This window comes from Balaenoptera borealis, assembly GCF_965194805.1.
Source record: "Balaenoptera borealis genome assembly, chromosome: 3".
Taxonomy (NCBI): Eukaryota; Metazoa; Chordata; class Mammalia; order Artiodactyla; family Balaenopteridae; genus Balaenoptera; species Balaenoptera borealis.
Genome location: NC_138866.1, coordinates 9,915,287 through 9,929,601, shown reverse-complemented (window position 1 = coordinate 9,929,601; position 14,315 = coordinate 9,915,287). Strand labels below are relative to the sequence as shown.

At 36.2% G+C, this 14,315-nt stretch overlaps 1 protein-coding gene across 2 annotated transcripts in view; it reads left to right on the top strand.

Moving 5' to 3' along the window:
- Positions 1–14,315, top strand: part of PPP4R4 (protein phosphatase 4 regulatory subunit 4) — a 79,858-nt gene that overhangs the window by 65,332 nt on the left and 211 nt on the right. For both annotated transcript variants that reach the window (XM_082384646.1, XM_082384645.1), the window contains 4 exons: positions 336–419; positions 724–817; positions 5,968–6,038; positions 11,785–11,932. In XM_082384646.1, the coding sequence (XP_082240772.1) occupies positions 336–419; positions 724–817; positions 5,968–6,038; positions 11,785–11,932 (397 nt within the window). The remainder of the gene's footprint in view (positions 1–335; positions 420–723; positions 818–5,967; positions 6,039–11,784; positions 11,933–14,315) is intronic.

The following is a 14,315-nucleotide window of genomic DNA, read 5'->3' as shown; positions in this document are numbered from 1 at the left end:
ATCACTTCACTTTCTTTCATTTATCAAAGTTGTTTTCAAAAATTGGCTGCTAACTGTGATATAGATTTAGGAGTACATGAATAAATGGTGAGGATCAATGTGGAGGTTCAGATCCTTCTAAGGAAAGTTTGAAGTTTGGTAACAGCAATAAGATTGTGAAATTGATCACTGAATAACTAAGATTGAAATATTTAAATATATAAAAAGTAAGATTTGGAAAAGAGTGTTGCTTCACTAGGGATAGTGATTCATATTCTCTGCATTGCCTTGTATGTGTATGGGGATTAATAAGAACTCAGAGGAAATTATAGCACTTAAATCAGAGTTTGTTTTAGGTAGAGACACCAAGACACCAACAACTCTGCCCAAGAACATCCCCATTTCTGTCCCTGGACCCACTTCTGGCACCCAATCCACAAGTAAGAAACTTGTTTTTGTGTCTCCTTTTTTCCTTTCCTAAACAATAATTACAGGGAAGTCACTCCATGAGCTGAGATATATTATTTGAAGGCACCTTTTGCCTTTTACTGTTAGTTGTTTTGATGGTTCTTACTGGGCAGTAGGGGTAAGAGATACACCAGTCAGGTCAAGCTAAGGAAAGGAAGCTACACCTGTCAGTGTTTTACTGAAAATTGTGGGAGTTGGAGAGGAAATGGGGTTGGGGCAGCTAAGGATGAACTGATGAACTAAACAATTGCATTTTCCTTTTGCTTGTTACTCTAGGCAAAGAAATCAAGAAATCCAAATTGATTCGAAGCCACTCTTTTAATAATCAAGCTTTTCATGCAAAATATGGCAACTTAGACAAGTGTGCTGGGTATGATCTGTCAGCTACTCACATTTTGACTTAATTTTTATTTATTTTTTTATTAATTTTTATTGGAGTATAGTTGCTTTACAATGTTGTGTTAGTTTCTGCTGTACAGCAACAGCAAAGTGAATCAGTTATATGTATACATATATCCCCTCTTTTTTAGATTTCCTTCCCATTTAAGTGACCACAGAGCATTGAGTAGCGTTCCCTGTGCTATACAGTAGGTTCTCGTTAGTTATCTATTTTATACATAGTAGTGTGTTTATGTCAATCCCAATCTCCCAATTCATTCCGACCTCTCTTCCCCCTTGGTATCCATAAGTTTGTTCTCCACATCTGTGTCTCTATTTCTGCTTTGCAAATAAGTTCATCTGTACCATTTTTCTAGATTCCACATATAAGTGATATTATACAATGTTCCTTTTTCTATTTCTGACTTACTTCACTCTGTATGACAGTCTGTAGGTCTATCCATGCCTCTGCAAATGGCACTATTTCGTTCCTTTTTATGGCTGAATAATATTCCCTTGTATATATGAACCACATCTTCTTTATCTATTCCTCTGTTGATGGACATTTAGGTTGCTTCCATGTCCTGACTGTTGTAAATAGTGCTGCAATGAACATTGGTGTGCATGTGTCTTTTTGAATTATGGTTTTCTCTGGGTATATGCCCAGTAGTGGGATTGCTGGGTCATATGGTAATTCTATTTTTAGTTTTTTGAGGAACCTCCATAGTGTTCTCCATAGTGGCTGTACCAATTTACATTCCCACCAACAGTGTAGGAGGGTTCCGTTTTCTCCACATCCTCTCCAGCATTTTTGTTTGTAGATTTTTTGATGATGGCCATTCGGACTGGTGTGAGGTGATACCTCATTGTAGTTTTGACTTGCATCTCTCTAATAATTAGTGGCGTTGAGCACCTTTTCATGTGTTTCTTGGACATCTGTATGTCTTCTTTGGAGAAATGTCTATTTAGGTCTTCTGCCCATTTTTTCATTGGGTTGTTTTTTTTTTTTGATATTGAGCTGCATGAGCTGTTTGTATATTTTGGAGATTAATCCCTTGTCAGTTGCTTTGTTTGAAAATATTTTATCCCATTCTGAGTGTTGTCTTTTCATTTTTTTTATGGTTTCCTTTGCTGTGCAAAAACTTTTAAGTTTAATTAGGTCCCACTTGTTTATTTTTGTTTTTATTTTCATACTCTAGGAGGTCAAAAAAGATCTTTCTGAGATTTATGTCAGAGTGTTCTGCCTATGTTTTCCTCTGAGAGTTTTATAGTGTCTGGCCTTACGTTTAGGTCTTTAATCCATTTTGAGTTTATTTTTGTGTGTGGTGTTAGGGAGTGTTCTAATTTTATTCTTTTACATGTAGCTGTCCAGTTTTCCCAGCACCACTTACTGAAGAGACTGTCTTTTCTCTATTGTATATTCTTGCCTCCTTTGTCATGGATTACGTGACCATAGGTGTGTGGGTTTATCTCTGGGCTTTGTATCCTGTTCCGTTGATTTATTTTTCTGTTTTTGTGCCAGTACCATACTGTCTTGATGAATGTAGCTTTGTAGTATAGTCTGAAGTCAGGGAGCCTGATTCTTCCAGCTCTGTTTTTCGTTCTCAAGATTGCTTTGGCTATTCAGGATCTTTTGTGTTTCCATACAAATTGTAAAATTTTTTGTTCTAATTCTGTGAACAGTGCCATTGGTAATTTGATAGGGAGTACATTGAATCTGTAGATTGCTTTGGGTAGTATAGTCATTTTCACAGTATTGATTCTTCCAATCCAAGAACATGGTATGTTTCTCCATCTGTTTGTGTCGTCTTTGACTTCTTTCATCAGTATCCTATAGTTTTCTGAGTACAAGTCTTTTGTCTCCTTAGGTAGGTTTATTCCTAGGTATTTTATTCTTTTGTTGCAATGGTAAATAGGATTGTTTCCTTAATATCTCTTTATGATTTTTCATTGTTAGTGTATAGGAATGCAAGAGATTTCTTTGTATTAATTTTGTATCCTGCAACTTTACCAAATTCATTGGTAAACTCTACTAGTTTTCTGATGGCTTCTATGTATAGTATCATGTCATCTGCAAACAGTGACAGTTTTACTTCTTTTCCAATTTGGATTCCTTTTATTCCTTTTTCTTCTCTGATTGCCGTGGCTAGGACTTCCAAAACTATGTTGAATAATAGTGGCAAGAGTGGACATCCTTATCTTGTTCCTGAACTTAAAGGAAATACTTTCAGTTTTTCACCATTGAGAATGATGTTTGCTGTGGATTTGTCTTATATGGCCTTTATTATGTTGAGGTAGGTTCCTTCTATGCCCACTTTCTGGAGAGTTTTTATCATAAATGGGTGTTGAATTTTGTCAAAAGCTTTTTCTGCATCTATTGAGATGATCATATGGTTTTTATTCTTCAATTTGTTAATATAGTATACCACATTGATTGATTTGCATATATTGAAGAATCCTAGTATCTTTGGGATAAGTCCCACTTGATCATGGCGTATGATCCTTTTAATGTGTTGTTGGATTCTGTTTGCTAGTATTTTGTTGAGGATTTTTGTGTCTGTGTTCCTCAGAGATATTGGCCTCTAATTTTCTTTTTTCGTGATATCTTTGTCTGGTTTTGGTGTTAGGGTGATGGTGGCCTCGTAGAATGAGCTTGGGAGTGTTCCTTCCTCTGCAATTTTTTGGAAGAGTTTGAGAAGGATGGGTGTTAGCTCTTCTCTAAATGCTTGATAGAATTCACCTGTGAAGCCATCTGCTCCAGGACTTCTGTTTGTTGGAAGATTTTTAATCACAGTTTCAATTTCATTACTTGTGATTGGTCTGTTCATATTTTCTGTTTCTTACTGGTTCAGTCTTGGAAAGTTATACCTTTCTAAGAATTTGTCCATTTCTTCCAGGTTGTCCATTTTATTGGCATATAGTTGCTTGTAGTAGTCTCTTATGATCCTTTGTATTTCTGTGGTGTCAGTTGTAACTTCTCCTTTTTCATTTCTAGTTTTATTGATTTGAGTCCTCTCCCTTTTTTTTCTTGATGAGTCTGGCTAATGGTTTATCAATTTTGTTTATCTTCTCAAAGAACCAGCTTTTAGTTTCATTGATCTTTGCTGTTGTTTTCTTCATTTCTATTTCGTTTACTTCTGCTCTGATCTTTATGATTTTTCTTCTACTAACTTTGGGTTTTGTTTGTTCTTCTTTCTCTAGTTGCTTTATGTGTAAGGTTAGGTTGTTTGAGATTTTTTTTGTTTCTTGAGGTAAGATTGTATTGCTATAAACTTCCCTCTTAGAACTGCTTTTTGTTGTATCCCATAGGTTTTTGGTCGTCATGTTTTCGTTGTCATTTGTTTCTAGGTATTTTTTGATTTCCTCTTTGATTTCTTCAGTTATCCATTGGTTATTTAATAACATATTGTTTAGCTTCTATGTGTTTGTGTTTTTTACAGTTTTTTTCCTGTAATTTATTTCTAATATCATAGCGTTGTGGTCTGAAAAGACGCTTGATATGATTTCAGTTTTCTTAAATTTACTGAGGCTTGATTTGTGACCCAAGATGTGATCTATCCTGGAGAATGTTCCATGTGCACTTGAGAAGAAAGTGTATTCTGCTGCTTTCGGATGGAATGTCCTATAATTATCAATTAAGTTTATCTGGTCTAATGTGTCATTTAAGGCTTGTGTTTCCTTACTAATTTTCTGTCTGGATGATCTGTCCATTGGTATAAATGGGGTGTTAACGTCCCCCACGATTATTGTGTTACTGTTGATTTCCTCTTTTATGGCTGTTAGCGTTTGCCTTATGTATTGAGGTGCTCCTATGTTGGGTGCATAAATATTTACAATTGTTATATCTTCTTCTTGGATTGATCCCTTGATCATTATGTAGTGTCCTTCCTTGTCTCTTGTAACATTCTTTATTTTAAAGTCGATTTTGTCTGATATGAATATTGCTACTCCAGCTTTCTGTTGATTTCCATTTGCATGGAATATCTTTTTCCATCCCCTCACTTTCAGTCTGTATGTGTCCCTAGGTCTGAAGTGGGTCTCTTGTAGACAGCGTATATATGGGTCTTGTTCTGACTTAATTTTCATTTTATAGTCATACATCTTTATGTGAAATGTTTACATTATTAAATAAAATCAGGATTAATTTTTAGGTTTTTATAGGTCAGTAATTTCTAAGTTATCTTCTATAAAGATTTCATGTTAAAAAAAAAAAGTAGTCTACTAATTTGCATTAAGAAATAGGTATCCTGGAATTCTAGGAAGACTACTGCCCTGATGCTTTATAACAACATCATGGAGTTCGTGTACTGTTTATGCTATATCACCTATGCCACACAACTTCTAAATGGGTATGAACGTGCCCCATTTACTAAATGGATGTGGACACCCGTTTGCTGCTAGTGTTGTTTCTGTCCGTAAAGAAGCCACTGGCCTGTTTCTGTGGTAAAGTGGTGACAACAGAGTTCTCCTGATGGTAGATGAATGTGTAGTCTCCCTTTTGGCCCAGAACACAAAATTATAAACAGTTAAGATTAGGGGAGAATCAGCATAAATTAAATGACCATGAATTTTATATATATTGTACACATATAGTATATAACAGCTGTATATCAAGTGGCAAACAAAGTAATTTTAAGGGAACATAAATGTCTTCAAAACTATTTATCAAAAAAAATAACATGTTACAGGAAAAATGTTTTTCTTTTATTATTTTTATCTTTTTATAAAAGATTAAATAAAAAGCTTATTCTAGATTTTCAGCTATGTTTTTGGACATTATTGGTAGATCCTTCTAAAGTTCCTAGCCAATAAGGTGATCTCCAGATGGACAAAAGAGATTAGAACTAAAGATAAGTTATTTCCAGGAAAATTTTATCCATATTACCTGTTTTGGCTGAGCATCAATAGAAAACCTGTTATTTTGATGTAGCAGAAGCTTAAGGAAATGATTTTAAGTTAAAGACAAAGTAATTATTGTGAGGCATGGAATGTAAAAAATAAATGAGAAATAAAAATAGCAAGCATGTTTCATAAGAAGTAGAGGAAAGCATTAAAAAAAAGATTAGGAAAGACCTAGTGCTAGATGACTGGGATTGAAAGAAGCATATTCTTGTATTTTAACTAAATCATGTTCTTTTCTAGTAAAAGTTCTACAGCAGCATATACACCTTCTGTCTCAGGGTTAACAAAGACTTCTGTGATTTCACTAACTGGTAAGTAGAAATCTGAGCTCTTCAAAAAATTGTTAAATTTAATAAAATATGATTTTCCTTAAATGACCCATTTCTTTATTTCTAGATACAGTTTCCCTAAATTTATATCTTTATCAAATAGCAAAGAAATTAAACTTTTCCCTAGCAATTAAGAAGATGCTTAACAATACTATTTTGTTTTCACCGTGTCAAGAATCAGAGTTCAATATTTGCAAAAGAGGAAAAGGACAAAATAAGATAGGTTTTACCATGGTCTGAGGACCTAATGAGGCATAGACTAAAAGTTTTTGCAATAATTTTTAAGGAAGTTAAAAACAACAGGGCTTCACTGTGGATCATATGCTGCTAAACAGTTACAATATTATGTATTTGAAAGTTTATACCAGGGGTAAAGGGCCACATGATAAATATTTTGGGCTCTGTTGGCCAATTGGTTTTTGTCACAATTACTCAACTCTGGTGACAGAGTAAAAGCAGCCATAGACAACACATAACAAGGAGGTATGGCCTTTATTGGGCACAATATTGTTGTGTCTCAGGGAACAGGGAGGCCTGAGGAGGAGAGAGATGGGGGAATGGCCAGTAAGTGGAGCAATCAGAACAGACACAACATAAATTGATTAAGTTTGCCGTCTTTTTTTTTTTTTTTTTTTGACAAGTGTTTTTTTTTTTTTAAAGGGAACTTTATTTTTATTTATTTATTTATGGCTGCGTTGGGTCTTCCTTGCTGTGTGGGCTTTCTTTAGTTGCAGTGAGCGGGGGCTACTCTTCGTTGCAGTGTGCAGGCTTATTGCGGTGGCTTCTCTTGTGGAGCACGGGCTCTAGGCACGCGGGCTTCAGTAGTTGTGGCACATGGGCTTCAGTAGTTGTGACATGCGGGCTTCAGTAGTTGTGGCTCACAGGCTCTAGAGCACAGGCTCAGTAGCTGTGGTGCACGGGCTTAGTTGCTCCACGGCATGTGGGATCTTCCTGGACCAGGGCTCGAACCTGTGTCCCCTGCATTGGCAGACGGATTCTTAACCACTGCACCACCAGGGGAGCCCAAGTTTGCCATCTTATGTGAGTGTGGTTCATGGTGCCCCAAGACAATTGCAATAGTAACATCAAAGATCACTGATCACAGACCACCATAAATATAATAATAATGAAACAGTTGGAAATATTGTAAGAATTATCAAAATCTGACATGAAGACAAGAAGCGAGCAAATGCTGTTGGAAAAATGGTGCTGTTAGACTTGCTGGGCGCAGTGTTGCCACAAACCTTCAATTTATAAAAAAACACGTTTTCTGTTCTATCTGCAGTAAAGTGAAGAGCAATAAAACAAGGTAGGCTTGTGTATGATATGCAGATTCTAAAACTTAACATCCAAAGCCTTAAATAAAAGCATGTCTCTCATAAGGGTAAATTATTTATTAAAATATTTGAAAAGTATTCTATCTTAAAATTTCGGTATTATTTTGGGGAGAGGGAATAGGTTGAATGAAATATCTCCTAGGTTTCTTGATTAGAAAAATGTGCTTATTACTTATTATTTATTACTTATTGAATTACAGACTGAGGAAAAAGTCACTATACAATTACATATCTAATCTACAAAGAGAAAATGGGAGCAAAATGTCTCTTAACAAAAGTATTAAGTGTTCACAGAGAGAAGAGATTTTATTTACTTTTGAGGCTTAAGACGGGCTTCAGGATGATTATCATTTGGGGTGAACCTTAAAGTACGCTAGGATTTTGACAGGCAGAGATGGGTATGGAATACTGTCCCATGCAGAGGACCTGTCAGAAGCAAAAGCTGACTGTTGTGTCTTCAGGCAGCAACAGCAGGCTGTTTGGCTGTAGCACGGAGAGGGTGGAGGGGGAGTAGTGTTAAATAAAATAAAGGTAAGGTCAAGTGTAGAGCGGAAGATCTAATTGATGCTTTTTACTTAAGGTGAATCCATCCATCATCAATTGCAGCATTCCAAAGCTATGTGGGCACCACAGACTGGGGGAAATGTAAAGGGAATTCTAGTAAGGATTCAGGGAAACACATTGCAATGTATCCATTTTTGGTGGGTATGAAAATTAGTGGAACCCTTTGGAAGCAGTTTGGTCAAGTTCATCAAGAATCCTAGTTTTAAAAAATAGTCTATGCCTCAAAAAATCCCATTTCTAGTGATCTGTCATGAAGTATAAATAAAACACATATAACGAGAAAAAATTTGTCACAGTGTTCCTCCTTGACATGATGTGATGAAGATGCTACTTTACCTTGTCTCATCCTCCCTCAAACCCGGAACCCTAGTCTAATTGTGAGAAAAGCATCAGACAAATTCCAGTAGAGGCACATCCTACAAAATACTTGACCAGTACCCCTAAAAACTGTTAAGGTCATCAAAAGCAAGGAAAGGCTAAGAAACTGTCCCAGCCAAGGAGAGCCTAAGGAGACCTCACAAGTAAGTGTACTGTGGTGCCCTGGATGGGATCCTGAGACAGAAACAGACATTGGGTGAGACTGACAGAATCCAAACACACTGTGGATTTTTGTTAATAATGATGTGTCACCACTGGCTCACTAATTGTACCAAGTATACTATGTAAATGTAAGGGGTTAATAATAGGGGAACTAGGTGAAAGAGGTAGGTGGGAATTCTTTATACTCTCTTCTCAATTTTTCTGTAAATCTAATACTTCAAAAAATTGTCTATTTAAAGATAACATTTAAAATAACTTCAAAGATTTTAAATGCTCAGGGATAAATTTAACAAAATGTGTGCTAAATGCACACTCAGAACTTCCAAAATGTTGCTGAAAGAAATTAGAGAAGACATAAATAAATGGAAAGCTGTACCATGTTTATGGATTAGAAAACTTAATATTGTTATGATGTCAATTCATTTTAAATTGAGCCAGAGATTAAAAATTTTGACAGTCTTTTTGAAATTTACTGTGTATTCAAATTCATAGAACTGAGTATTTTGGAAAAAAATTAAGTTAGAGAATGTCAATTACCTGATTTCATCATTTACTACTAAAGCTTCAGTACTCAAGACTGTGTGCCCTGCTCTGACATACATAGTCAGCTGAGTTTCAACAAAGGTGATGTGATTGTATTTTTTTAAATGATACTAGAACAGTTGGATATCTGTAAAAAACCCAAAGAACTGAACCTCAATTCTTATCTCACAGCTGTATACAAAATTAACTCAAAATGTATTCTAAACTTAAGCATAAAAGCTAAAACTCGGACATTTCTGAAGAAAATATAGAAGGGAGTCTTTGTGATTTTGGAATTGACAAAAGGTTTTCCAAACCATAAAGAAAAAAATTAACATATTGGACTTCATAAAAATTTAAAGTTTTAGCACTTTGAAATAGAGCATTAAAAAAATGAAAGGCAGGACACACATTGGGAGAAAATATTCATGTTACATATACCTGACAAAGGACTTGTATCCAGAATATACAAAGATCTTTTTTTTTTTTTAAGTTGAAGTATAGTTAATTTACAATATTGTGTTAGTTTCAGGTGCACAGCACGATTCAGTTATACATATATTCTTCCTCAGGGCCTCTTTCCTTATAGGTTATTACAAAATACTGAGTATAGTTCCCTATGCTATACAGTAGTTCCTTGTTGGTTATCTATTTTATTATTTATATAGCAGGGTGTATATGTTAATCCCAACCTCCTAATTTATCCCTCCCCCCCTTTTCCCGCCTTTCCCCTTTGGTAACCATAAGTTAGTTTTCTGTGTCTGCGAGTCTCTTTCTACTTTGGAAATAAGTTCATTTGTATCTTTTTTTTCTTTTTTTTAGATTCCACATATAAGCAATATCATATGATATTTATCTTTCTCTGTCTGGCTTACTTCACTTATTATGATAATCTCTAGGTCCATCCATGTTGCTGCGAATGGCATTATTTTATTCTTTTTTTGTGGCTGAGTAATGTTCTATATTCCACCACATCTTCTTTATCCATTCCTCTGTTGATGGACATTTAGGTTGCTTCCATGTCTTGGCTATTGTAAATAGTGCTGCAATGAACATTAGGGTGCCTGTATCTTTTTGAATTATGGTTTTCTCTAGATATATGCCCAGGAGTGGGATTGCAGAATCATATGGTAGTTCTATTTTTAGTTTTAAGAATATACAGAGGGGCTTCCCTGGTGGCGCAGTGGTTGAGAATCTGCCTGCCAATGCAGGGGACACAGGTTCGAGCCCTGGTCTGGGAAGATCCCACATGCCACGGAGCAACTGGGCCCGTGAGCCACAACTACTGAACCTGTGCGTCTGGAGCCTGTGCTCCGCAACAAGAGAGGCCGTGATAGTGAGAGGCCCGCGCACCGCGATGAAGAGTGGCCCCCACTTGCCGCAACTAGAGAGAGCCCTTGCACAGAAACGAAGACCCAACACAGCCAAAAATAAATACATAAATTAAAAAAAAAAAAAAAAAAAAAAGAATATACAGAGATCTTTAAAACAAATCAGGCAACTGATTTTGAAATGGGAAAAAATTTGAACATGCACTTCGTGAAAGAAGATACACAAATAAGTAAGTAAGAAGATGCTTAAGATCAGTAACCATTAAGAAATGCAAATTAGGGCTTCCCTGGTAACGCAGTGGTTAAGAATCTGCCTGCCAATGCAGGGAACACGGGTTCGAGCCCTGGTCTGGGAAGATCCCACATGCCGCGGAGCAGCTAGGCCCGTGAGCCACAACTACTGAGCCTGTGCGTCTGGAGCTTGTGCTCCGCAACAAGAGAGGCCGCGATAATGAGAGGTCCGCGCACCGCGATGAAGAGTGGCCCCCACTTGCCACAACTAGAGGAAGCCCTCGCACAGAAACGAAGACCCAACACAGCCAAAAATAAATGAATTAAAAAAAAAAAAAAAAAGAAATGCAAATTAAAGCAATGAGAACCCCCCCCCCCACACACACACACAAGGAGATACCACTTCACACCCACTAGAATGACTAAAAAGACTCACAATATCAAGTGTGTGTGAGGATGTGGAGTAACTTTCCAGGACTCTCCTATGTTGCTGTTGGAAATGCAAAATGGTATAATCACTTTGGACAGCAGTTTGGCAGTTTCTTATGAAGTTAAATATACACTTACTATGTGATTCAGCAGTTCCATTCCAAGACTTTTACTGAAGAGAAATTAAAACATATGTCCATACACAGACTTGCACACAATTGTCCATAGCAGCTTTATTTGTAATAGATTACAAATTTTTTGGAAAAAAATCATAATGTCTGTCAATAGGAGAATGGATAGACAAATTTTGGCATGTCTGTGCAATGGGAATAGCAGTCAGCAATAAAAAGGATGAAGTATTGATGTGAATGAATCACAGCATAATTATGCTGCATGTAAGAAGCCAGACAAAAAAAGCATACATACTGTCTGATTCCATTTATACAATATTCTATAAAATGCAAACTAATCTGTAGTGACAGGAGGCAGGTCCGTGGTTGCCTGGATTGGGGGAGGGGGGTGGAGGGAGGGATGACCAGGAGGCGGAGCAAACATCCAGTGATGGATGTGTTCACTCTTGATTGTGGTGATGGCTTCATGGGTGTATGCAAATGTCAAAACCTTAAATTTGTGCAATTTATTGTGTATAAATTATACCTTAATAAAGTTGACTTTAAAAGAAGGGAAACAAAGTCAGTTATCATTAACCTTCTCTAAGGTGCACATCTCTCTAAGTAGATTCCATCTGGCTGACTGTACACGTATTACTTTCAGATGATTCATTCCGGACGCGTAATGCCACTAGTGCTCCCAGTTCCTTTTCCTCTAATACTCCCCTGCCCAGCACCTCCCGAGGGACAGGCAACTCAGGTGATCCCAAGAGCAGTGGAAGTAAAGATACACAACCACGGAAGGCTGCCTTGTAAGTAATCCAGTGATGTACTGCTAAGTGTTTTATTCTGTTCTTTTTCTCAGTGGACTTTCCTTCCCACTTAAATACTTTCCAAAGAATAGAAGATGTCTGTAATGAGGCAATGTCATCAATTAAAAGGGATTATTATTATCACTGTTACGTTAGATACTTTATATAAGATAATTCGTATATGGCAAAGACATTGTAACCTTAGGGAGTTGACAAGAAACTTTAAATGGTTCCCACTAATATCTGAGATCTGTTTATTTTTCTGTGAAATATTTGCATTCAGGAAATTTAGCTCTGAGAAGACACTGAGTATAATTGCATTCCTTTAAACAACTAGCTGAAGTACACAGCATTTAATCACCCAGTGCTCAGAGGGATGGGTGTAACTGATACCACTTAAGAAATATTACTGCAGCATATAATCCAGAGCTGTGGGTCCAGTAAGCTAGAGATTCTACAGACAACATTTGTTCCTTAAAGTTATAAAGGTCGTAAAGGGCCTCTATCCTCCTTTTCCCCTTGTGGCTCCTTTTTATGCACCATTTGTATCTGGTTTGAATTGTCGAAGCCTTTGTTTCTTTTAGGTTAAACATTTAAGAGGGTAGTGCCAAAAAAAACTCCATAACGAGAGGTCATATCCAGGTAGAAGTGATTCATCCAAAATGCCCAAAGTATAGTTACACGTTTCCTCTTTCATATGGGACATGTGAATCTTCTGATTAGAAGAGAATTTAAACAGGATTCAGATTTTCTTTTAAACATATTTCACTTAATTCATGAATATTTTCTAATAAAGTTTCTGATTTGCATCTTTTTGCAGAAACTCCACACTGGAGTCCCATTTAGGAACTGAACTGTATTATAATTTGTTCAAAAATTTTAATTGGTCATTGGTGTATACAAATATAGATGTATTCAAAATGCATTCAAAGCTCAGAAATACATTTATTGAATAGAGCTCAAGGAAAGAGTAGGACTACATAATGGAAAAAAGTAATAGTAAATAGAAAAAATAATATTGATAGTACAGGTTAGTAGTATTAATACAGAAGATACATTTATTTACAGAGAATCTCTTAGCCATACAATTATTGCTCTAATGATTATACCGTGGGGGTTCCATTTAGAGTCTCACAATAGAGGCAGGACAGGGTAATGGTCTATGGAGAGCACGGAGCTGGAGCCTCATGCCCTGGTTCCCGTGGCAGTTCCGGCGAGCACTCTGGTCCTCGGTGTGCCTGCAAAATGACAGGGCAAGGCTCACAGTTCATCCTCTGAGGCGCCTTCCATTCTGGCATCCTGAAATCCTTCCTCTCGCTCACCCTTGACCGTCTTCCTGTCAAATGATTGCCCTGGAATTCTTCTATTGAAGCACACGTTTAATAACATCAGAATGCAATTCATTCTCTTTTCAACTTATCTTTCTAAATGCAATAGGCATTTTTTAATAAGTAAAGACCATTGAAGCCTAATATATTTATACTAGCTCTCCTTTATTTCAGATTACTATCTTTATCTGCTTTTCGTTGTTGAGCATGTTTTTCCTTTTTATTGACTGAATTTTCTCTTGCTCAATACTTACATACATAATTATATAAATAATCATAATCAGTTACATCTATAATTGATTGTTTTAAAAAATGAATCTAGAAACAAACACTCTGCTAACAAGTCACATGAAGTTTGTTTCTTCTTTTCTGAATATTCTGAAGAAGGAGGAATATTGGTATCACAGCTGCTTTATTAATGTGTAACTGAATCTGCAAGTCCACAACTCTCTCTCCATGTTACGTGGTTCTAATTTGGACTTTCTCATGAATGCACACCGCCACATAACTGAAATAGGTGATTGATATCTACACTGGTCATGTTTCTGTGGAGTATTATCCACCATTCAGTGCCATGCCATATCCAAATGAAAATCTATCCTTTTTTTCTTAAAATAAGCCTATGAAGTGATTTCAGAAACTATTAATTATCTCAGTTTTTGCTGCTCAAAAAAATTCTATGCAATACATTCTCCAGCTTTACAGTATCATAGAGATGACACATCTGGTATTTAGGAATATCAGTGTCTTAAAGGAAGTATGGAATGCATCATATCTTATGTCTTTCAAGGCCAGACAATTGATATATTTTTAGGCTGTGTTAATTTCTGTTATGGTTATAGAAAGTGAAAAACGTAGGAAAAGTATGAATTGAATTGAATGCTATGTTAGATGCACATAGGATTTAGTAAAGGTTATTCCAAGTGATCTTTAATATGTAATTCACAGTTCTCATATATTAGGTTTATTCAAAGTAGATTATATCTATTTCTTTACTTTGTAAGCATTATATGGATAAAATTTTTCATGTTTTGTTTTCTTTTTTTTCTTCTTTC